The sequence below is a fragment of the Panthera tigris genome, chromosome B3, assembly GCF_018350195.1.
Source record: "Panthera tigris isolate Pti1 chromosome B3, P.tigris_Pti1_mat1.1, whole genome shotgun sequence".
Classification (NCBI taxonomy): Eukaryota; Metazoa; Chordata; class Mammalia; order Carnivora; family Felidae; genus Panthera; species Panthera tigris.
The window spans coordinates 60,721,578-60,747,060 of NC_056665.1; the positions used below are offsets into that span (position 1 = coordinate 60,721,578).

The 25,483-nt window shown below is 38.5% G+C and overlaps 2 protein-coding genes across 6 annotated transcripts in view; both read left to right on the forward strand.

The window, feature by feature from the left end:
- The window catches only part of TMEM87A (transmembrane protein 87A), a 40,051-nt gene extending 26,092 nt beyond the window's left edge, over positions 1 to 13,959 (forward strand). For both annotated transcript variants that reach the window (XM_007081701.3, XM_007081702.3), the window contains exons 13-20: positions 1,540 to 1,648; positions 2,641 to 2,699; positions 3,470 to 3,573; positions 8,534 to 8,607; positions 9,022 to 9,083; positions 9,737 to 9,792; positions 10,284 to 10,314; positions 12,809 to 13,959. In XM_007081701.3, the coding sequence (XP_007081763.1) occupies positions 1,540 to 1,648; positions 2,641 to 2,699; positions 3,470 to 3,573; positions 8,534 to 8,607; positions 9,022 to 9,083; positions 9,737 to 9,792; positions 10,284 to 10,314; positions 12,809 to 12,850 (537 nt within the window). In that variant the 3' untranslated portion in view covers positions 12,851 to 13,959. The remainder of the gene's footprint in view (positions 1 to 1,539; positions 1,649 to 2,640; positions 2,700 to 3,469; positions 3,574 to 8,533; positions 8,608 to 9,021; positions 9,084 to 9,736; positions 9,793 to 10,283; positions 10,315 to 12,808) is intronic.
- Positions 13,960 to 15,586: 1,627 nt separating this feature from the next.
- VPS39 (VPS39 subunit of HOPS complex) overlaps positions 15,587 to 25,483 on the forward strand; it is a 46,553-nt gene continuing 36,656 nt past the window's right edge. For all 4 annotated transcript variants that reach the window (XM_007081695.2, XM_042989083.1, XM_042989085.1 and 1 more), the window contains exons 1-2: positions 15,587 to 15,968; positions 23,704 to 23,769. In XM_007081695.2, coding sequence (XP_007081757.1) covers positions 15,896 to 15,968; positions 23,704 to 23,769 — 139 coding nt within the window. In that variant the 5' untranslated portion in view covers positions 15,587 to 15,895. The remainder of the gene's footprint in view (positions 15,969 to 23,703; positions 23,770 to 25,483) is intronic.

The following is a 25,483-nucleotide window of genomic DNA, read 5'->3' on the forward strand; positions in this document are numbered from 1 at the left end:
GAGAGAGACCGAGCATAAACTGGGAGGGGCAGAGGGAGAGGGAGGGAGACACAGAATCTGCAACAGGCTCCAGGCTCTGAGCTGTCAGCACAGAGCCCGATGAGGGGCTCAAACCCACGAGCTGCAAGGTTGTGACCTGAGCCGAAGTTGGATGCTTAACCAACTGAGCCACCCAGATGCCCCCAGGTTGTTTGACTCTCTTAAAATTCTAAGTAGGTTTAGCAGATTTTAACCCATACAGGATAACAGGAGTGTTTTAATCCTCTAATTTAAAAGTAGACTTGGGATTGTTTGAAGACTTCTGTTCTTTGAGATAAATATTGATTCATTTACAGGAGAAGTCAACCAGCAGATAACAAACAAGCTTCTATTTGAATAATCTTTTCTTGCTTTTCAAGAGTAAACATTTGTTTATTAGGGACTTGACCTATTATTCGGGTGTTTGGACTTTTGTCTTTTGGGGATTTTTAGAAATTTATTTTGGCTTTTGTGTTATTTGGTCCTATATATAATTGGTGTGATATTATAGCCTTGATGGACTGTGACTGTTATAAAAGGCTGAATGTAAATAAAGTTGTAATTTTGTGAATTTGGGGGGGATTGTCCTATATCAAAAATGTTTGAAATTGAAGTATCCTGGGCCCAAAAGGCCAAAGCTTTTCTAGGTCAGTATCTTTCAAGGGTGCTTTGTGAACCTCTACCCTGCATATTGAGAGATGTGGGGAGAGGGACTGGACCATACAAGAAGATGACCCGGTAATTAGGTAGCAGCCAAGGCTCTGTTAAAGGGCAGAAGTGAGCTCCAACACACTTGCTTTCATATCTGCCCCTCATTCTGAAAGTTGAACATCAGAGCAGGTAATCGTCTATATTGGTCATTAGTTCTCCTCTATCTTTGTGCAGCAACTTGTACTTAATAATGTCTTGAAAATGGAGGGTTGTTGCTTTTAGAGCCTAACTGCCTGGGATTCTCAGCCAGTTTGTAATTGTATGGTCCTTTTCATTCAGGATAACTCAGGCAACTGATGGCAGGTTCCTTAACATGGCACAAGGGGACTGAGTATAAACTGTGGGAGGTTATGGGCATGAATGTGTGACTCCAGACTGGATTAGCTAGGACAATGAGAACAGAGCCACTACTTTAAAAGAGGAAAGAGGATGCTAACTCCCGTTTTTTGCCTGTTAACTCATTTTTATTTCATTTTCTTCCTTTTGTCTTTCATTTGGTTCTTCTTCCTTGTTTCTCTAGAAAGCTTCTTCTTATCTTTATTTCTCCTTTATGTTTTTCCTCTTATTTTTTCTTCTCTTTTGCATTCTCATTTTCTCTGGGTTTTGTGTTCTCTTTAAGTCTCATTGAAAATGAAGACTTTCTTATTAATCATGGTGAGGCTTGGGGTATTTGTGAGGTTGAGAGTGAGAGCTGTTAGGCCTGGTGTCCATAACTCTGTCAGTTTGACCCCAGATTCTCAAAGAAATATAAGGATTAGTTTACTAGCTTATTGTTTTTTCTGAATGTTGATTTCCTTGACCTGCAAACACATATTTATTAGCCTGACTCAAACAATGAAGCTGTTAAAACTTCGGAGGAACATTGTAAAACTCTCTTTGTACCGACATTTTACCAACACACTTATCTTGGCAGTGGCAGGTAAGTTGGAGACTTGCTCCCTGCTGTTTAAATGCAGTTCTTTTAGAACAGAGATTCTTAACCTGAGAGTCCATAGGTAGGCTCTCTAAAATTACATAAACAGTTTTGTACATTTCACTTGGGGAAGTTGTCTTTCATTTTTGTCAAATTCTCAAAGGGGTCTGTGGTACAAAAAAAGTTTAGAACCACTTATTTTAATAAGTGAAGATCAACTACATATAATTTCAACTCTTGGTATATCTCTCTCCTATCTCCATTGTTTTTCTGAGATACTCTCTCTCTTTTTTTTTTTTTTTGAGGCAAGTGAGCACTAGTACCATACAGCATTTAGATTTCTTTTAGAAGATGTTAATATTTGCTTATTTGGTTTTATTAAAATAAATACAGAATTGTATTTAGATTTTAGATTAGTGTACATTGCTATTATATTGGCTTTACATATATCACTAAACGTGCATAACATATTCGTTACACATATCCATTAGCATAGACTATAGCCCATGTAGGCTAATTTGCCGGCCTTTTGGCTTTTGTACCAGGAATAGAGAGGTCTGGCCTATAATTGGAACCAACAGTTCTGTTTGTCTTGCAGTCATTTTATCAACCTCTTTTTGCATCCGACCAACCAAAGAAAAACTAGCATTATTATACTAAGGCTAAAGAAAAGGAAAAAAAATCATATTATTGATAATGCTGGAAAAAGCCATGTTTCTAATACCTTCTTTTCCAATTCTGAGGATGACTAAAGTAGCCAAATGGTAAACAAAACTATTCTTTACAGAAAGAATTGGCTAGAGTATGAATTGTGGGCCTTGCTTACAGCAGTTGTAAGTAAATTTGTATTGAATAAATGTGTTAAAATAACAGAGAAAATGATTGTGATGTATTGGGAGTTAGGGATGTGTGGGATTCCACTTAACTAGACTCAGAGAATGTAATTAGGGATGTAAACTAATATTCATACCGTGACCAGGTTTTTCATTTCCTGTTAGCATCTATTGTGTTTATCATCTGGACAACCATGAAGTTCAGGATAGTGACTTGTCAGTCGGTGAGTTATAAACACATGCATTTGTGAATAGTGTACTGTTCTATACACAGATGATGATGTTGATGACAATGGTAAGATTCATACCTTTTAGGAAATTAGGGTTAGGTTTCCACTCTTGAGGGTTAGAATCCTTCTCTCCTCCTAAGTATTCTATATTAACACTGTGCTTAGTATGATAGATTTGTTTTATGGGTTTTTTGGGCAGACGTTGGGAGAAAGGACTGACTATATATCCCAACAGTGAGAGAGAACGTTATAAATGATCGTCATAGTTTGTCATAACCCAATCTTTCCTTAACTAAAAAGTTTCAACAAGAAATCCAGAGTCCAAAACATTAAGTACATGTGAATAACACTACTCACTAGAAGTCCTGTACTTAAGATTTGAGCACAGAGACTGGCAAAACATTTCTTTGGAAGCCAGAGCTAAGCTGGTAAAAATAAATAAAATGAAAACTATAAAAAATAACAACATAACGTTACTTTCTCTTACCTTGTATAAAAGTCCTTCCCTAAAGATTCTCAGAGCTATAGGAAACATAGTGTAAGCACCAAAGTATGGTGCCTTTTCTTTAGCAATAAACACTACCAGGGAAGAAACAGTGTTCATTTATTTTTTATTCCCTGTACTTAGCACAGTGCCTAGCACATAGCAGGGCCTTAGTTTGTATAAGTTGAACGAATAAATAAATGATTCTTGTTCTCTGCTAAGGACTTTGTGAATTGAGTTAAGATTATGTATAAAAATGTGCTTCTCCCCCTTTTGGTAGGATTGGCGGGAGCTGTGGGTGGATGATGCCATCTGGCGATTGCTGTTCTCCATGATCCTATTTGTCATCATGGTTCTCTGGCGACCATCTGCAAACAACCAGAGGTTCTTGGACACTTCTTATTTACATTGCTAACCATTGAATGGCCATGTCATCAGTTAGGGGTAGTTCAGTGGGTGACAGTGTCCAGGCCATGTCATATATTGGAAAGGATATTCACTGGGTCTGGAATCCAGAGAAGTGTGTTCCTGTCCAACTCTCCTATTTGCACTGTGACTTTTGGCATGTTGCCTCTCTTCACTTCTCTGGGCCTTAGTTTCCTCTTCATATAATGTGAGGGAATTGAATCAATTGATACAAGGTGATTTTCGGTTCTGACATGTTCTGGTAATATGTATGTATATGAGTAAAGAAGGGAAGTACATAGATTGTGACACTTTTAATGAGGGTCTCATCTGTCTAGTGTTGGGAAAGAAAGAACAATTTTTATGATCAGTAGACCAGCTTACTTTGTAACAATAGGGTAAAATGAAAACTTATGTGACAGACTTGGGAATTAAAAGTCTGTATGTGAATTTGCTTTGTTCAGCTGTTGGCAAATCTCAGTTATTTAGAAACTGGCTATCTTTATTTGGTGAATATCTATATCTTTGGTACGCTACCCCCCCACCCCCATTTATGTTTAGATGGTTAAGAGCTTATATTACCCAACCATATCACCAAAGAAGGAAAGGATGAGGCAGTATAACTAAACGAATAATTTTATAATCAGACATATCAATAAAAGAGTTAGAAAGAAAATAAGTGACATTTTTTTTGTGTGTGTGAGATAAATGACATCTTTTTATCCCATGAAAATAGCCTGTCTTTTCGTATTATGCATTTAATGTTTGTATTCTTTGAAAAAAAGTTAAGAAAATTGAGAAAAATAGAGAAGACTTGAGATTGTTGGGATAAAGGATATGCATATTATAATTTTTCACGTATTAAAATCAGATTGCATTCAAAAAAATCTGAAACAAATTATGTATCTACCAACAATTGTGTGAGAGGAGCTCTCTCCTCTACCTTCCTATTTCCCTATTATTTAATTTTTGCAGATCTGGTAAATGAGAATATTCACTGTATTTTTTGTTGCATTTAAGACTAAATTTTTGTCTTTATGTATTTACTGGTCATATTATTCTTCTGCCAGTCAGCTTTTTATATCTTTGACTTTTTTTCCTTATCAGCTTATTGATCATTTTTATATTGATTTGTAGGGATTCCTTATATATTTTAGATTCCAATATTTTGTTCCAAGCATTCCAGATATTTTCTTCTAGTTTATCTTTGAACAATTGAATGGTGTTTTGGCCATAGAAAAAGTTGGAAGTATGGAGTCAAATTTGTTATTTTTTTCCTTTATGTATTGTATATTTTGTCTTTTTTTTAACTTGTTTTATTTTTTATTTTTTAAAATTTGCATCCAAATTAGTTAGCATATAGTGCAACCATGATTTCAGGAGTAGATTCCTTAGTGCCCCTTACCCATTTAGCCCAACCCCCCTCCCACAACCCCTCCCGTAACCCTCAGTTTGTTCTCCATATTTATGAGTCTCCTCTGTTTTGTCCCCCTCCCTGTTTTTATATTATTTTTGTTTCCCTTCCCTTATGTTCATCTGTTTTGTCTCTTAAAGTCCTCATATGAGTGAAGTCATATGATTTTTGTCTTTCTCTGACTGATTTCACTTAGCATAATACCCTCCAGTTCCATCCACGTAGTTGCAAATGGCAAGATTTCATTCTTTTTGATTGCCGAGTAATACTCCATTGTATATATATACCACATCTTCTTTATCCATTCATCCATCGATGGACATTTGGGCTCTTTCTATACTTTAGCTATTGTTGATAGTGCTGCTATAAATGTGGGGCTGCATGTGTCCCTTTGAAACAGAGCACGTGTATCCCTTGGATAAATGCCTAGTAGTGCAATTGCTGGGTCGTAGGGTAGTTCTATTTTTAGTTTTTTGAGGAACCTCCATACTGTTTTGCAGAGTGGCTGCACCAGCTTGCATTCCCATTGTTTTTTTCTTTTTAATGTTTATTTATTTATTTTTAACGTTTATTTATTTTTGAGACAGAGAGAGACAGAGCATGAACGGGGGAGGGTCAGAGAGAGAGGGAGACACAGAATCTGAAACAGGCTCCAGGCTCTGAGCTGTCAGCACAGAGCCTGACACGGGGCTCGAACTCACGAACCGTGAGATCGTGACCTGAGCCGAAGTCGGACGCCCAACCGACTGAGCCACCCAGGCGCCTCTTAATGTTTATTTTTGAGAGAGTGTGCAGACGGGGGAGGGGCAGAGAGAGGGCGACAGAGGATCTGAAGCTGGCTCTCTGCTGACAGCAGCGAGCCCAGTGTGGGGCTCAAATTCATGAACTGTAGAGATCATGACCTGAGCCGAGTCGGATGCTCAACTGACTGGACCACCCAGGTGCCCCATTTTTTTGTGTCTTGTCTAAGAAATTTTTTCCTGGCTTAAGGTGAAGTCTATAGTTATTCTATGATTTTTTCAAAATTTCACAGTTGTGCTTTTATTCATCAAGAATTGTTTAATTGTGAGTTCTCTATTCTGCTTTTTTCTCTCTCTCTGATCCTACATCAGTAGTACACTTTCTCAAATTATCTTAGTTTACTGATAAGTCTTCATATGTGTCTTCCCCCTTAATCTTCTTTTTTAGAAAATATCCATTGCTATTGGGTCTTTTCTCTTTAATAAAATATTTAACTAGTTTATTTAATTGTAGGAAAACCTTTATCGGATTTTGATTAGAATTTAATTGAATTGATAGGTTAATTCGGGAAGTTACATATATTTTTTCCATCCTTGCATATGGTATGTCCTATTGTTTTTAATCTTTTCAGTGCTTTATGTTTTATAACTTTTTTTTTTTTTTTTTTTTAAGAGAGCATGAGCAGGGAAGGGGGCAGAAGGAGAGAGGAGACTTTTTTTTTTAAGTTTATTGATTTTGAAGGGGGGGCGGGAAGGGAAGGGTAGAGAGAAGGGGGAGAGAGAGAATCCCAAGCAGGCTCTGCGGTGATTGTGATGTGGGACTGTATCCCAGGAACCATGAGATCATGACATGAGATGAAATCAAGAGTCAGATGCTTAACTGACTGAGTCACCCAGGCGCCCCGAGAGCCTCACCCTCAGCGTGGAGCCTAGTATAGAGCTCAGTCTTACAATTCTAGGATCATGATGAGATCCAAAATCAAGACTTGGATGCTCAACTGACTAAGCCACCTAGGCCCCCCTGTTTTATAACTTTTGTTAAAATATTTAAAAATTTTTATGGCTCTTATGGATGCACCCTTTTAAAATAATACATGTGGCTTTGGCAAAAATGTAGGAATGCTATTGATTGTTTTAAATTTTTTAATATTTATTTATATATTCATTCGTTCGTTCAAGTTAGTTAACATACAGTGTAGTCTTGGCTTCAGGAGTAGAACCCAGTGATTCATTCGTCTCTTACATATTGACACCCAGTGCTCATCCGGCAAAGTGCCTTCCTTAATGCCTGTCACCCATTTAACCCACCCCCCTCCAGCAACCCTCAGTTTGTTCTCTGTATTTAAGAGTCTCTTATGGTTTGCCTTCCTCTTTGTTTTATGTTATTTTTCCTTCCCTTCCCCTATGTTCATCTGTTGAGTTTCTCAAATTCCATATATGAGTGAAACGTTTATTTTGAGAGAGAGAGAGAGAGAAAGGACAGAAAGAAAGGGAAGAGAGGAAGGAAGGAAAGGAAGGAAAAGGAAAGAGGGAAGGAAGGAGGGGTGGATGGAAGAATCCCAAGCAGGCTCCATGCTGTCAGCGCAGAACCCTATGTGGGGTTCAATCCTAAGAACCGTGAAATCATGACCTGAAACAAATTTTAAGTAGGCTCCGTGCCTAACATGGCTTGAACTCACAACCCTGAGATCAAGAGTTGCATCATCTATGGACTGGGCCAGCCAAGAGCCTTGTAATGCTATTGATTTTTATATATCATATCCATCAACCTTCATATGTTGTCTTGTTAGTTCTGATAATTTCTAGATTTCCCCATTAGATTGATTGTTATTGAAAGTAATGACAATGTTACTCTTTCTTTTCCAACTAACACTGCTGCCTCATTACTGTTTCCTTTGTTGGTTAGGCTCTCCTGTATAATATTGAACTGAGGCATTGAGAGTGGGCCTCCTCATTTTATTCTGAATTTTAAAAAGTGCTTTTCAAGTATTATTAACTTTGATATCTAGTGTTAATTTTTGCTAATTATCCTTTAATAGGTTATGGGTGTTCCCTGTTACTCCTAGCTTTTAAAGAGTTCTGTGGAGTTTTTGTTTTTTAATTCATGAAAGGGTGATTTAAAAACAAAGTAGAATTAAAATAAGAGACAACAGTAAGTACAGAGTGAGTTCAAAGTGGAAGCTTTCTAGGAGATATCTGTCTGGCAGCTGCTTTGCTGAATCTCTTGGAAGTTGTAAAGGAAAGATATCTTAGATGTACCAGATGAAGCCTTCATCTTCTCAACTCCCCACTTGGAACCTGAGATTTTAAATTACCTGGTACATACAAGGTCAGGACTTTGTCTCTTAACTACAAATTGAAAGGCTGAGATTTTAAATTACATGAGAATTTACTTTCCTCTTCTTGGTAATATATGCTTGTAAATGCTTTACCATGTGAGGTATTGTTCTAAGCACTTTTTGAAATGACTTGTTTACTTTTTATAAAACACCTCTATGAGTAATGTCTTATCCCCAATTTCAGATGAGAAAACTGAGGCACAGAGAATAAGTAACTTGTCTCAAGTCCCAGGTAGTATGTGGCTGAGCCTGCACTTGTAAATGTGATACTGTCCTGCTTCTCTTGCTAATAAAGGCAAATAAGAGCTTTCTGAAGGGGAAGAATTATTTTGTTTCACTAAAATAATTTTATGAATGACTGATTGCAGCTTCAGTAATAAGGTCTGTAAAATCTAGAGAGTGTAGCATTTCTTGTAGTTTTCTAATTTGTTTCTTTCCGTTGTCAGGTTTGCCTTTTCACCATTGTCTGAGGAAGAGGAAGAAGATGAACAAAAAGAACCTATGCTAAAAGAAAGCTTTGGTAGTGATAAAATTGATTTGCGCTTTAAATATTATTTTCTGGTTTTTAGAAATAGAGTAAAGCAAATATAACAGTTTGTGAGTATCAAAATCAAGATACTTTGATACAGTTTATTATTTTACAACTGTTGTACAATTGTTTCTCAATTTGGTATGTGGTGAAGTTAGGGGGAATCAAAAGTAAGGGTATAAATATTAAGGTGAAGCCATGGTAAATTCAGTGAATAATTGCACAGTAAATGTACACTTTGCTTACTGGATGAGCTGGAAATTTGGCTTTGAACTTCTAGCATAAAAGTAGAGAAAAAGCTGTTGTATAAATCAGGGTCCATAAACCTAAAGTTCTGAATCCATGTTTGAAATTATTGCTGGTCTCTGATACACTTAACCCATCTACTTCGTTTTCCCTCTGCAGAAGGAATGAAAATGAGAAGTACTAAACAAGAACCAAATGGAAATAGTAAAGTAAACAAAGCAGTAAGTAATTGTATACAGGCCTTAATGATTTTTTAGATCTATGCGGTAATTAAGCTTGCTTTATACATCTTTTAATATATATTACATTTACATTTTTAAAAACAGAAACAGTAAGTGATTCTCATTCTAAGATCAAGTTATCTTTAACCTAGTTGGTTTGTTACCGTGTCCTGAAAAGGCACCTCAGACTAGTCTGATGGTTCTGTTTAATTGTTTTCATCAATGGAAGTTATAGCCCTGTTAACCTAAGATGCTATTTGTAGTAAAGATCAAGATTTTTTTTCATTCAGCAGTTTCTTGTTTGTTTTTTAGAACTATGCATGCAGTCTACATTAAGGGCTTTAGAATTTATCTCACTTTTAAGGAGCAAAACTTACAGGAAGCAAACTCTTAGGTATTAGAACATTGAGAAGAAAGCATTTAAAGACAATTTTATATTTCACTTACATACTTATATTACACTTACATGGATTTTTTTAAAGTATTGACTATATAATTTTTTAAATTATTAGCAGTCCCAGTTGTTAATGTGAATATACTACTTCAGAATTCTCAAAAGACTAAGTTTAAAAATGTTGAGACCTCTTTAGATCCTTACTTGACATGTATTATCTGGTGCGTTTTAGTAACCACTGGTATTTGTATGTTTCCAGCAGGAAGATGATTTGAAATGGGTAGAAGAGAATGTTCCTTCTTCTGTGACAGATGTGTAAGTTTTTGAATTGTTATCATAAGAATCCTATTTCAGTTAGTATAACTTTTATTATTTTAAGTAAATGAGCTGAAGAACATGCTAATGCGAATGCTAATAGAAAATTAAAGAATATTAAAAATGTTAAAAAGATGTTAAAAATAAGGAATGATATACAAACAATCAGGATTATATGTTCAGATGACATTTCTGCTTAGAAAGATTTAGCTGTACACCTTCCCAAAATCATTGGGATAATCCTTTTGAGATTTTTTAGTTCCATGACTATATTTTTAATTAAATATTGGCCCTGTTACAGTGCATGACATGGTTTTTCTCTGTACAATTCCAGTAACTCTTCTGTTTCATATTTGCTTTTTTCCCCCTGAAGTGCCCATTAATAAGATGCAGATCTTAATTATTGAAAGGGCTTTAAATTGTATTCATAATTTCCTTTATGAACCATTTATGACTTTACGTTGTTCATTTTGGTGTTTTCCTCTCTGCAGAGCACTTCCAGCCCTTCTGGATTCAGATGAGGTTAGTAATCAAATCATGTGCATAAACTGTGGGTCTCATGATTTAATAGGGAATCATAGGTCCTTTGTTCAGGGGAATTTTATTTATTTGACTCGGTAACGGCCTGAAGGGCTGTAGTTGGTATAGTGGAAAAAGGATGAGAATAGAAATACCAATATTAGAACCCAGATATTATTCAAGAAGGTTTCCTTTCTGTACCTGTCCCCTATTTCTTTTCCAAAGTTTTATGATCAGATTTGAGGACAGGTCTTTTGTTCTGAATATTAGATTATTCTAGTATCCCTTGATTTTTGAATGTCCTTTGAAAGCATCTGCCTGAATCCAACTTACTTTGTTGGATTGGCTGCTAAGAAAAATTGTTCATTTCCCACTGACTTGCTGTGTGATGCGGCATACAATGTCAAATTCCTTAGCAGTTCTATGCATTGAAATAATTGAGAACTCTACCATTTAGAATTAAACCTATCTTTGTAACACTTTGCTTTCTGTGGTATATTCTGCAGTTCCTAGATCTCCCTGTTGTGGGCTTCTGCTAATAGTTTGCCCTCAGGGCTTCCTTTTGACTTTAGCTCTCTAGCCATCGCTCTGTTTCAATCAAAGAAGGCTGAGTATGTGAAACCCAGTTGGGCAGTTCACTACAGGTTTATTACAGTACTTTTGGTTATATCGACTTCACCTATCTGTTCATATTTCCCTGTGTGAAAAACCTATTCAAGAACTAAGAACTTAAATGAATTACAAGAGAAACAAGTTTTAAAGGACCAGGAATCAAAACAGCATCAGACTTTGTGGCCTCAGTTTTGGAAGCTAGAAGTTAATAGAACAATGTCTTTGAATTCTGAGGAAAATTATTTTCTTTTTTTTAACGTTTATTTATTTTTGAGAGAGACAGAGAGCACGAGGAGGGGAGGGGCAGAGAGAGGGGGAGACACGGAATCTGAAGCAGGTTCCAGGCTCTGAGCTGCCAGCACGTGGGGCTTGATCCCACAAACCACGAGATCATGACCTGAGCCAAAATGGAACGCTCAACCAACTGAGCCACCTAGGCCCCTGAGGAAAATCATTTTCAACCTAGAATTGTATTTTCAACTAAACTGTCAGTATGAGGGTAAAATAAAGATGTTTTCAGTCATGCAAAAAATAAAATAATTAACATTCTATATGTGCTTTCTCAGGAAAGTAATAGAAAATGTTCTTTATAAATTGAGAGAACTAAAAAGAGAAAGACTTTGGATTCAGGAAATAAAGGGTCCAACAGAGGGGCAAGGATAAACTCCCAGGATGATGATGTAAGAAACTCCAAGAGCAATAGCTGGGTGACAGTCTTAGAGGGCATCCAGTCCAGAATGGAGCAGACCAGAGAGCTTCAGGAGGAGTAGTTCTAAGAATAAAATAAAAAGGATAGATTGGCTGATGTAATTGATCATATTGAAAAAGTATTTACACTTCTGTTACAGTTCAGGATAAATTGGTGATAGGTGCTTTTAGCAAGTGAAACAACACAAAATGAAAAATGTTAACTCTAAGGTGAAAAATTACATAAGAGGAAATTTAATGGTAACATGTTAATTTTCTTCATTGAAATGGCATATATAAATACTGTTTTCTAATCAGACCTAATTTTTAACATGATTTTTAGAAAAATTATGAAAATATATAAAATCTGCCATCCTAATTATTGTCAGGTGCATAGTGTTAACTATATGCACATTGTTGTACAACACATCTCTAGAACTTTTTCGTCAAGTGTAATTTTAATGAATGTGTAATCTTTCATTTTAAGGATATACCATATTTTGTTTAAACAGTCCTGTGTTTTTGAACATTTAATTCTGTTTTGTTATAATTTTGAGTTTTGCAGTAGAAATGTTTCTGGCTAAATCTTTGCCCACATCCTTGACATTTTCTTCAAGTTAAATTCTTGAATCAGAGGAGGTCCACATTTTCATTAAAACTTAATCTTTTTTTTTTTTTGAGTTATTTAAAGTTTATTTATTTATTTTGAGAGAGAGAAAGAGAGAGCAAGTGGAGGAGGGGCAGAGAGAGGGAGGGAGAGAGAGAACCTCAAGCAGGCTCTGCACTGCCAGCACAGAGCTCAATGCGGGGCTCAAACTCAAGAACCATGAGATCATGACCTGAGCTGAAATCAAGGGCTGGACGCTCAACCAACTGAGCCACCCAAGTGCCCCCATTTAAGCTTAATCTTAAGTAAATATTTGTTTAATCATCTTATTTGACTCAGAAAGATACAGTTCCTTTTGATCTGTGGTTTGGTGTCCAGAAACCTAGAAATTTTGATTCAGTTGATTTCCAGTGGGGCCTAGGCATCTGTGTGTTTCAAAATCTTCATAGATAGGAACCATTTCTAAATATTTAGTGGACATAAGCAAAAGTACTTGTGGGAAATGTGTGTGTGCATCCTCTTTATAGAGGATACTTGGAATGTAGACCATTTAAAATTAATATGCTTAGAAAAGACGTTTTTTCCCCCTAGGAACGAATGATCACACACTTTGAAAGGTCCAAAATGGAGTAAAGAATGGGAAGATGTGCAGTTGAAGATGGGTAGTAACTCGGAAGAGATCAGCTTCTGTGTCAATCTTCTACACTCCTCCATGGAATTAAAGGAGGCAGTGAAACCTGATCTATTCCTTGACCTTTGTGCATTGGAGCTGGTGAGAGGTGTCAGAACAAGGAGAACATCTTACTGAAAACAAGTTCATAGGACAAGAAAAATCTACAAGTTTTTATTTACAACATTGATGCCCCTTTCCCTCCCACACCCTGACATGGATGTTTATGCAACTTATGTGTGTTGTTCCTGAACCTTCTATAACGTTTAAATTGTTTAATCTGTCAAACTAAAAAGTTTAACATCTTCTAAAGAACTATGACATCAACGCCATAATATGTAATCTCCAGGAGCAACTGCCTATAATTTTTATTTATTTAGAGAGTTACATAGGTGATGGGGGAAATTATCAATTACCTTTCCATTTCCTGAGAAGCCAAGGTTACATCTTACAGAGGTAATTTGGAGAAAAAAAGAGTCCCGAGCTAAGGAGCCATGGTTCTATGGATGATTTAAAACAAAAACAAAAGAGTATGTAAGAGAGAAGCAAACTGTTACAGTATGATTCAGATCATTTAAAAAAAAATCAAGTGCAATTTTGTTTACAAATGGTGTATATTAAAGATTTTTCTATCTCAGATGTACTTTAGAGAGAAATATTAGCTTAACTCTTGACATCTGCTATTGTGACACATCCCATTGCTGGCAATGTGGTGCACACTCCAGAACTTTTAACTACTGTTTTGTAAGCCTCCAAGGGCGGTGGCATTGCGGAGTCCTAGGCAGTGCTTTGTTTGCCTTCGTGCCATTCACTGGGTGTTGCACTAGATGCAGAGAGGCACTCCGTCTAAGTGCTTGTGAATGAGTGCCCTGCTAAAGGAACTGTAATGCTTAGGAAGCAGGAGCTAATACAAAGGAAACAGGTCCTTCTGGCTTAATTGAAACAGTTTTTCCTGCATGAAGTAGCGTGGAGGCCCTGGACTGCTGCTCATTCTTTAGGATCGACTGTTCTTATACCTGGTGTTGGTTTAGAGACTGTTTATGAGAGACATCACAAGGTGATGGGATTCATTTGAAGCACTATATTTGTTTTAATGGTTTTGTCCAATTTTGCCTTCCCAAGATTTTTGTTTTACGTAGAAAGTTCATGCCACTTTTTAATATAAAAAATTTTAACAAAATTAATATATTTTCCTCATTTTTTTCAGACTTTCTCTAAAGACCATCCTTTCTCCCAATTTCTTGTGGGAATTTTCCTTCCATGGTTTTTACTCTACATTGTCTTATTATCTGTTGAAACCATTGACCACATGACCACAATCTTACTAACTCATACTATAGTGGAAGTGTTTACATTTATTTGACATCTCTGTATAGCTCTTTGCTGTGGTGATTTAAAAAAAAAAAAAGTCACCTAGGCGGTATCTCTAAGGAACATATGAAGAACTGACTATATTCTCAGGTTAATCCATTAGCAAAGGGCTAGTGGTACTGTTGTGTGCTGTTCTTCCATAGAGACACTTAACAAGTGAATAATAGTTATAATGCACCAAGATAGTTGGTCAAATATTTTTTGAGGGTGGTTAGATGTTGACTTAAGACTAGGGAAAAAATCTTAAGGTGTTAAGCAGTAGTGTAAAGTAACAAATTTTGTAGACTGTACCTGATAATTCTTTCTGCATTCTCTTATGGGTTATGGCACTGTGATTACATACAGCGTATCATTTCTTAGAACTGGTTCAGAAGTAATTTATAGTTGTTACATTGACATATTACCTGAGAGTTTATATCGGTCTTAGTCCTTGGGCCTGAAACTGCTAGGTATCAGGCCTTCTTTGAGGACAGCAGCTGGCAGTTCTATATTTTCAAGGTGTTCATTTTCTATGGTGAAAATCACCCATAATGCTCGATTCATTTAGCAGTTTTTGTGTTAATACTGACACTTTGAAAGTATTTCACTGGATTATCAGAAACAGCATTTGGTAAAGATGGGACAGTAATCCTAATTTACAAGTGAAGAAACTGACATTGTATAAAAATAAAGTGACCAAGGCCAGTTTTTTTTTTTTACTTATCGTAGACTTCTGTTTTAAACTCAAATGCTTTAATGACCTACCTGCTATATTCTTTGTGTGGGGGGGGGAGGGGGGGTTGCCAGATACACCTCATTCTTGCAGTAGTTTTCAAACATTAAAGTCCATGGACTCACTCTGGGGACTTACTAAAGCACAGACTGCTGGACCCCCTGAACACCCCCCTCCCCATCCAGATTTTCTGATCCAGTAGGGCAGGAATGAGGCCTTAGGCTGCATTTCCACTAAGTTTCCAGGTGATGTTGATACTACTAGTCTAGGGATCACATTTTGAGAACCACTGGCCTAGAACAACCTTTAAAAAAAAGGGTAAAATAGTTGAAGTTGGGATTATAATGGTAATGCAAAAACCACCATTTATTGGGTGTTTAGAGTGTGTCAGGAGTTGCTAATGTCCACAACACCAAGTTAGTGTGGAACACTACCATCCTTTAGCAGATAAAGAAACAAAGGCTAATTTCCTAAATGGTCTCCATCCCGACTAAGTGACGCCAAAGCCCGAACTCACCACCGTGCTACACTGTCTGAGACCGTTCCAAGATGCCCCTCCCTGCCCCTCCCTGCCCCTCCCTGCCCTTCCCCGCCCCTCCCCGCCTTTTAGGTAAGCCCCGTCGCTAATCAGGCTCCATGACACACAAGTTCTGGGTCTAGGGTGAAGGTGGGAAGCCTAGCGCCGGCGCGTTCCTCGAAAGAGCGTTAGGAGTTTGCGCGGAAGGGGTGGGCTTCTGCTGCGGAAGGGGCGGGCTTAGCCCGGCAGGAAGTCCGGTGTTGGCTGTGTTGCCAAACGGCCTGTAGCTGGGGTCTCGGTCAGCGTCCCGCTTGGCCCTTCCTTTGGGCTGGTTCCCGGCCCAGGCCCAAACCTGGCCCGTCCCCGCACACTTCGGGTGAGACTGCTGCGGCGACTCTTCTCGCCGCCATGCATGACGCCTTCGAGCCAGTGCCGATCCTGGAAAAGCTGCCTCTGCAGATCGACTGTCTGGCTGCCTGGGGTGAGCCGAGGGCCCGAGGCGGGTTTAGCGCAGAAGCGGTTCCTGCCTTTCACAAGGCTGGGGATGTGGACAGGAGTCTGGCTGTATGGACTCCGATCGGACGCTGTCCGAGAGGCATGGGATGAGGGAGGGCATAGTATTGTAGACAGCGAGGTCAAATGGGACTGTTTGTCAAGTCCTCAGGGACCCAGACTTTAGGTACGTTTATCCTTGCTTTCGGTACAGAGTTGAAGGTTGAACTTTTCTTATTAACTGTGCTCAGCTTTGGGTCATTTCGATTCCCAAGAAGTCTTCAGTTTGGAGGGGCAAGCAAGCACTGGGGAGTTTTCAACCTACCGGGGGCTTGAACTTGTCCAGATGATTGTTGTTTTCTAGGTGAAAGACAACACTATTTTGGGGGGGCATTAAATACATTAATACCGTATGCCTTTTTTCTTAGTAATCACTCATCGTTCACTTGTCAGTTTTCTAGGTAGCTCACGTTGTTGTTCTAAACTCAGTTTAGCCAAGTGGTTGATTGCCTTGTATTCAAAATGTCCCAAGTTACCTAACTGTGGGTAGAAGAGCATCATTCCAGGCTGTCATGGAATCTAACCCATTAAAAAGTTGTGTAATCCTCTTGGGATTGGTCATTACAGAAAACAGGGTCTGGCATCTCCTGTATGCTCTAGAATGAAAATGATTTCAGGAGTCTAAACCTTGACTCTCAGTTATGAACGTTATGCTCTTATCTTTGAGTGCTTGTGTCTGATAACAGTCACCGAAGACCAAACAAGTAATTTAAGTCTTTCTTGTTAATGTCCAAGTGCTAAAAATCAAAGGCCATAAAAAAGTGGCCCAGAAGTCTTAATCAGATCTTATACTGGGCTAGGTGCCTAAGATGGGCCTGGTGGAATCTTGGTGGTGGCTGGTGTCTTCTGGATCATTTACAGACAGTACCACCCAGTCAGTCTTGCAGTGTTCCTTACAGCCTCTTCAGTAAGGTGCTTTCACTACAGGTCTTCATGTTAATTTGCACTGTCTTGCCTTTAGCAGCCTTGGGCTTTAAAATCACACCTTCACAGCTGTCTTAGTCCCTTGGGTTAAGGAGAGACTCTTGCTTCCTCTGGATATCTCAAGAAACCCTCCATTTTCTGTGATTAAATGCTCAGTAAAAATTAAAAATAAGCAGAGGAGGGGCGCTTGGGTGGCTCAGTTGGTTAAGCATTGGACTCTTGATTTTGTCTCAGGTCATGATCTGGCAGTTTATAGGACTGAGCCCCGCATAGGGTCTGATAGTGCGGAGCCTGCTTGGGATTCTCTCTCTCTCTTTCTCTCTCTCTCTCTCTCTCTCTCTCTCTCTCTGCCCCTCCCTATCTTGCACACATGTGTGCACACATGCTCTCTCTCTCAAAATAAATAAACACTAAAAATAAATAAATAAATAGAGGAGAAAAGAAATGTAAAAAATGAAAGACTTGACACTGTACAAAGGGACACATTCCCCTAATTTTTCATCAAATATGTATTAGATGTATGTATATGGACCAGTTTCTCTGCTAAAGACAGGGCTTAAAGGATGATTAGGAAACAGTGCCTGTGTTCCTAGGACACAGAGTGAGAAACAAAGACATATGAACGGATTATGATGTAAGATAAATGATACTGGAGGCATATGCTGCTTAATATAGAAACATGGGAGAGAGGAACCCAGCTCAGCCTAGGACATATGCTTCTAAAAAGGATGAATGCAGCTGCTTACCATACTTGTCAGAATCCTTGACTGATACTCTCTGGAACTAGTAGTACATGTATCTCAGCCTCTCACCAACTCCACTTTGTCACCGTAAAGGTTCTCTGTACTTGAGCTTTCCAGAAAGATAGTTTTGAAATGGTAGGGCTGGGGCACCTGTGTGGCTCAGAAGAGCGTGCAACTCTTGATCTCAGGGTCGTGAGTTCAAGCCCTACATTGGGTGCAGAGATTACTTAAAATGAGTAAATAAATTAAAACTTGAAATGGTAGGTAGCTCTTTGCCTTGATCCCAGCAGGGGACGGGCTCGTTACCTCCTAGGACACTGCAGTAGATATTAGGCTACAAGAGGCTATTTACCAACTCTTGACTCAAAACTATTTTCCGACCTGAGCAGCAGTAAATACTACTATTTCTAGTCGTTACCCTTTTTACCTAAAATTCATCCAGGACCTCGAGAAACCAGATCATGCAGGGCCAGACAGTATTCGAGCTGGAAGATGTCTTAGAGACACCATAGTCCATCTCTTGGGAAATGGAAATGAGGGAAATGGAAATGAGGATGCTGATGATGATGACTTCTCCCTAAACTCCAGAGTTGTAGAATCCGTCTGATTTTTAAATACCTTCATTTGGACGTCTAGTAGCATGGCCACAACGGTTCTTGATTCCACTCTCCCAAAACATGCTTTGTCCCCCTGCATCCCACATCTCAGCAAATGACATTTCTATGTACCTATTTTACTAAGGCCAAAAGCCTTGGAATCATTCTTCACTTCTCTTACATGCTGCATCCAGTCCATCTGCAAATCTTGTGTGCCCTACTTTCAGAATAAGTCTAGAGTCCAGTCACTTCTCTCCATCTGTACTGTTTCTACTTTGATGAGAGCACCACCTCTCTCATTTGGATTACTGCAGTAGTTGTCTGACTGATCACCAGGTTTGTTATTGTGCTGCTCTCAGTCTTTTATCCACACGGAGGTAGAGTGATCCCTTGAAAATTTAATCTGATCACATCTCTCCAGTGCTCAGAACCCTTCAGTAGCTTCCTATCACAACTAGAATAAGTTCCAAAGCCCTTTCTGTGCTTCATACATCTGACATCATCAGACCTCTGGTTACTTCCCCTCATCCACCCCATCTCCTGTGCTCTTACCCCGTCTCCTTTGTCCTATTAGTCACACAGTCTTCTTTATTCCATAATACCCAAAGCATGTACCTACCTCAGGGCTTTTGCACTTGCTCTTTCCTCTGTCTGGAACTCTCTTGCTCTAAATATTACATTGCTCCTTCCTCCTTCCTCCTTCCTCCTTTCCTTCAGGTCTCTGCTGAAATGCCACATAAATCAGCAAGACTTTCTTTCCCCAACTATGCTATATAAAAGACAATGTGCTATTCTCTTACTCAGGCTTATCCTTCTTCTTATTATGGATTGCTACTTAGTGCTGTTTTATATTATACTATTGTCTCTTTCACTCCATATTAGAATAGAAGTTCCTTCAGAGCAGGAACTCTGTTTTGTATATTGCTTTATAGTTCCTAGAATAGCTCTTCATAATAGGTGTTCATTAAACCTATGTTTGATGAATGAATGATGATATTAATAGTAATAGCTTCCGTTTATTGAGTACTAGTCTGTATTAAGCTTTTATGAAACAATAACTGCATTTTGCAGAGGAATAACCTGAGAATTTAAGTAATTTTTCCAAGGTCCTATATCCAGTAAATCATGTCTTATTCTAGACACTGGTACCCAAACTTTAATATATATTCAGAACCTGTAAAGAAAAATGCAAATGTGTGTGTGTGTGTGTGTGTGTGTGTGTGTATGTGTGTATATGCAGTCATTCTTATATTTTCCAAAGAAACAATAGAAAGATAAAAAGGACTAAAATGGTTGCCTGTAGCAGACAGGAGAGAGTGGACAAGAATGGAAGCTAGACTTCCCACAGTTTTAGCATTGAAACTACATAAATGTGTCGTATAATTAAAAAATTGAATTCAAAAATGCAGATTTTGGGTCACTCTTGCAGAATTTATTGTATCTAAATCAGATCAGCACTCAGGAATGTGTATTTTTAATAAGTTTAAGTCGTTCTGATATAGCTAATCAGGATTATGCTTTAAGAAACACTGTTCTTTGCTCTATGACCCCCAAAAAAAGGAAAATGACCACTACCTTTTCCATTTCTGTATTCCCTGCAGTGGCCAGCATAGGGCCAGGAATGGAATTATATATCCTATGAGCTTGGGCTGGGTTTGCACTGTTGGACAGATCTTCATTAGGGTTATTATGAGCAAGAGGGCTCAGCACTTCCTCACTTCCCAGGAGGAATAAGCTCCAAACTTGTGGCTCAGGATTAGTCTGTCAGGAATTTTCTAGGGCTGATTGACATCTGTTTATGTATGTGTTATCCACAGAATACACCGTTTATGTAGTGTGTCCCACTCTCTGATTTGCTGTATTGGGTCTCAGAAGGGACTGTCTACTCAAATTTTGAGCCTGCTCTGGAGACTTCTCATTCTCTTTGTTTTGTATCCATTATTGTATTATAAGATGACATGTCATAGAATGTGGAGGCCCAACATGGGTCAGGTCTTCTGGTCACCTGAGCCCCCACTGACTTCCAAAACCAAATGAAGCCTCTTCAAGATTCTGTGCCATTATCACATCTGGATGATGCACTGTTTTCCCTTGTGAGTTTGAGTATTAGCAGTGTGTGTGTGTGTGTGTGTGTGTGTGTGTGTGTGTGTTGCTTTTACTATATAAAGGAAAGCTGTTACAATACTTTGCATGTATGATAAATGCATTTTTCTCCAGCACCTTCAAATGAAAACGTGAAAAGGGCCAAATAAAATCTCAATTAAAATTTTTATTTATTTATTTGTTTATTTATTTACAATGAATTTGTCTGATTCCACTTTATGACCAATAGAGTAGGCATTTGATAAGAAACATCTATTGGCAAGTAAACATTGCAATAAAAATGGAAAGTAGACTCTTGAATGTCATGCTTACAAGTTTGACTTCATTTGTTAGTGGTGCAGCTTCATGAAGGTTTAAGCCCCAGTGTGACAGTATCACAGATCTGTCTAAGGTTTGCTATCTGTCTATAGCAAACATGGAAGGACACATATAGGGAGACCGGTGAGGCCATCACAGGGGTTACTGGAGACCTGGGATACGGCTGTTGCAAGGTACCTTACAGAGGTGAAATTGATAGATGTTGCAGACCTGGGTGTAAAGATAGGTTTCTCAAAGACACAAAGAAAAACAGTAGGGATTTGGGAAGCAGAGTGGGAAGGGAAGGTGAACATTTTGTTGGCCTTTTGGTTATAGATTTTTATGTATGTTTTAAGTGAGTTAAAAACTTTTCTACTTCATTTTATTGACATCTGAAATAGCAGTGGGTGTCCTAAAAATCAACTTTAGCATTACCAGTTGCTCAATACAGTAGTATTGAGCACAATATCTTTTACAAAGCAAGCACTGTGAACTTAATTCTTTTGTTTTCTGTGTTCTCTTCTGACATAAATCTCCAGCATTCCATTAGAGCTAGTGTTATTTCTGATTTCTCTTATGTCATTGAGAGAATGCACTGTTAGGGAGGCTGGGTGGCTCAGTCCAATAAGTACTGGACTCTTGGTTTTGGCTCAGGTCATGATCTCACAGTTGTGAGTCAAGCCCCACGTTGGGCTCCACGCTGGGCATAGAGCCTGCTTAAGATTCTCTTTGTCCCTCTCCTGCACATACACGCACATCCTCTCCCTCTCTCTCTCTCAAAAAAAAAAAAAAAAAAGGCACACATTCTCCTACTTCCTGTGTCGACACAAAATAAAAGAAGACAGAGTCATTATCTTTTCCTGGAAGACTAAGGACATCAACCTTAGGAAGATTTCTCCAATCAGGAGAAATGTTCCTGATGTGGCTTTTGACCCCTGTTTTTGTTGTTTTTACATTTTTTTTTAACTTTATTTATTTATTTTGAAAGAGAGGGAGAGAGTACCAGTGGGGGAGGGGCAGAGAGAGGGGGAGAGAGAATCCTAAGCAGGCTCCATGCTGTCAGCAAGAAGCCCTCCGTGGAACTCAGTCTCACAAACCATGAGATCATGACCTGAGCTGAAATCAAGAATCAGATGCTTACCCGACTGAGCCACCAGAGCACCCCTACCTGTTTTTAGAAATATAACCAGTGTCGTTCAGACAACCTCTGGCCAAAATCCATTCTTTTGACATGTGATGCCTTAGTAAGTACATCACAGCATGTAGTTACGTCCTGATGCTTCCGTACACATCTTACTACATGTATGAATCGGGACAAATTATTTATCCCCTAGGCCTCAACTTCCTCATTTATAAAATGGGGCTTTATCAGAAGGATGTACCTCAAAGGATAGTTATGAGGATTAGTGAAGTTAACATATGATATGTGCTTAGCATTTCCTGGAACACAATACATTCTCAATAAAGTATCTGTTTGTACCATTTTCCAATATTTTATCTCGTAAAGGATCAAGAGAGTTTATGAAAGGAATGAATGACCTTTATGTTTGTTACAACATCAAAAAGCTGAGGAAGTACCTGTACATGCTTAACTTACCTTAATGAGTTAATATACATCTGTCAGGGTAATTATTTAAACCCTTTTGAAGCCTCTTTACTTTTCGCATAGACCATTTTAGTGTCTCCAAAGCAGTCCTTGAACCAACAGTGTTAGCATCACCTGGGAACTTGTTAGAAATGCAAGTTTCCAGGGCTGCTGTGAGACCAGCTGACTCGGACACTGAGGGCAGGGGCCAGCAATGTGTTTTAACAAATCCTCAGATAATTTTGACACATACCAAAGAACCACTCACTGGCCTAGATCGTCTTTTTGTTTGTTTGTTTGTTTTCCTTATAAGAGCTTTATTGAGCTGTGATTCACATACCATACAATTCACCCATTTAAACTATACTGTTAAGTGGGCTTTAGTACATTCACAGAGTTGTACAAGTATGGCCACAGTCCATTTTAGAACATTTTTATTATCCTATCAGCCCCATACCCCTTAGTTTTTACTCCCTCATTTTCCTATAAGCCCATCAGCCTTAGGCAACCACTAATCTTTTTGTCTGTATAGATTTGGCTCTTTTGACATTTCATATAAATAGAATCATAAAATCTGTAGCCTTTTTCGTCTGGCTTCTTTCATTTAGCATAATGTCAGGTTCATCCCTGCTATTGTAGCACATGTCAGCACTTCATTCCTTTTGGTGGCTGGCTTATATTCCATTGTGTGGATTTGCCACATTTTGCTTATCCCTTCATCAGTCGATGGACATTTGGGTGGTTTCTACCTCTTGGCTTTTACAGATGCTGCTTCTCTGAACATTTGTGTCCAAGTTTTTGTGTGAGCATATGTTTTCATTTCTCTCATGTATATGCCCAGGGGTAGAATTGCTGGGTCACATGGTAACTGTACGTTTAAGTTTTTGAGGAACTGCCAGACTTTTTTCCAAAATGACTGTACTGGTTTATATTGCTGCCAACAATGTGTGAGAGTTGCAGTTGTTTGTTTTGATCTGCTAGGCCGCCTTTTGAGATAATGAATTCTGTAAGGTTAATACTCTGTGGCACTTCTAATTTTCCTTAAGATAAAATCATTAAGCCTCCAAAGGGTACCTTTTAGCTTTGTTTCTGACATTAGAGACCTACTTTCATGTTTATACTCCCCATTTTATGATTATATAAATTTTCATCCTATTTTTGGTCAGTTTAATTTTGAAACCGTGAAGGCAGGGACATTTTCTGTTCCCTGATATGTCTAGTCTAGTAATGATGCTTTTTTGATTGGTTGGTTCTCAAACATTTCTTGAATATAAATATTCCTTAGTTTTGCAAAATACCTGCTATCAAAAGCAACTCCTTTTCTTGACCCTTTGACTTCTCATTACAAGCCCCAGCTCAAGAAGTAGAGTTTTAGTAAAGCTGATTGACCTTTCTCACAGTTCTTTTCTCTTGCAGAGGAATGGCTTCTTGTTGGCACCAAACAAGGACATCTTCTTCTCTATAGGATCCGGAAAGATGCTGGTAAGTAGCAGCTCTCCAGAATTGAGAAAGAGATGGCTTACTACTCATGCAAAAAATGTTGATAGCTAATATACAACTGTGAAATCAGTGATCCCTAGATCATTAAAAACCATTGGGGTTGAGAGTAATACTGTGGTAAAGTGGGGAGAAGCATATGAAAATCTTCAGGGTTTTTTGTTTTTTTCAGACTCTATTCCCCTACCCACCCCCCCACCCCCGCCTGTAGGTGGGGTTGAACATTCCTCCCCTCCTTACTTCTTAGTGACTCCCTGTCAGAAATAAATATTACTGATGGGTATAAGATTTTTGTGTGAATGATGTGGGGGTGGGAAACAAAATTAGGAACCACTGGTTTAAAAAGTTTTATTAACTTGTGAGGGGTGGACTAGAAGAGAGGAGACCTGGGTTTGAGCTCAGCTTTCCTTCTCCTTGGCTAAATGACTATGAGTAGGTCCTTCCCAATGTCATTTCCCTCTTCTATAAACTGCCTGTCTGTCTCAGAAAATTGTTGAGGTCAGATGCAAGGACTTTGAAAACTAAAGCTCTGTCAAATGTGACATTGTCAGCAAAATGTAGAATAATAACCAAAAGTATTTGAAATTTATTTTGTCAGAGTTTCTTCCTTTGAGGGAGAAGAAGTACCTCACTCCCTTTTCATAATTTTACTTCGATGTTCTTTTTATGGAAAATTGATGTGTTTAGATAATATACTTTGGAGCTGTAGAGTCTATAAAAATCTGCTGTAAATGCCCAAGTATGTCGAACCATATGAAATTGTCTTATTTTAGTTTAGTTTAGTTTAGTTTTTGAGAGTGAGTGAGAGTGGGCGGGGGGACAGATAGAAAGGGAGAAAGAATCTTAAGCAAGCTCCACGCCCAGCACAGTTGTGGAGGGGTTGGGGAGGGGGTAGAGGGGGAGGAGAGGCCTTGATCTCATGACTGTGAGCTCATGACCTGAGCCACAATCAAGAGTTGAATGCTCAACTGACTGAGCCACCCAGGTGTCCCTGCCCCTTTCATTATTTGACTGTATTAGAAAAAACTACATTTCATAATTTTCAACCTAATAGACTTTCTGTAGTAAATAGCTTAAGGTAATAGTACTTCCCTTTGGAGCCTTAATTAAGGGTAACATGGGAAAAAAGGGCATCTTTCAGGTGTGTGGGGTGGGGAATATTTTTCCCTCTACCAATTTTAGGTTGTTGGGTGGGAATATGTAAATTGGACTGACAAAAGACAGATTAACAAAAGAATGACAAGTGTATTAACATGTGTATTACACATACACATGGAAGCATTTAGTGATGGGTAGCTGAAAGGGCTGGTTGGAATTTGGGCTTATATAGCATCTTAACAATGAACAAACCATTTTTAAAGAAGCAATAAGGCAAGGGAAAAGGACTTAGAGTTTCTAGGATGGCAAACTGCTAGAAGACACACACATGGGAAACTAATGGAAAAAGGACTAGTTAGTAAGGTTTGTTAGTAGATTGCTCTGGTATCCTCTGTGGGCCGCTGAGGGTCTAGTGTTGTCTCCAACTAATTAAATCCTGTCCTTGGTAGAGAGGGGGTAGAGGGACACCTGTGTAAATGTATGCTCTGTTTTTAGGCAAATTGGAGGGCAGAGAGCTTTTCTTGCACCTGTTTCTTCTCAATTGCCTTCAGCTCAAAATAATCCCTGTACAAAAGTGGCAGATTTTGGGGTGGCCTATTCT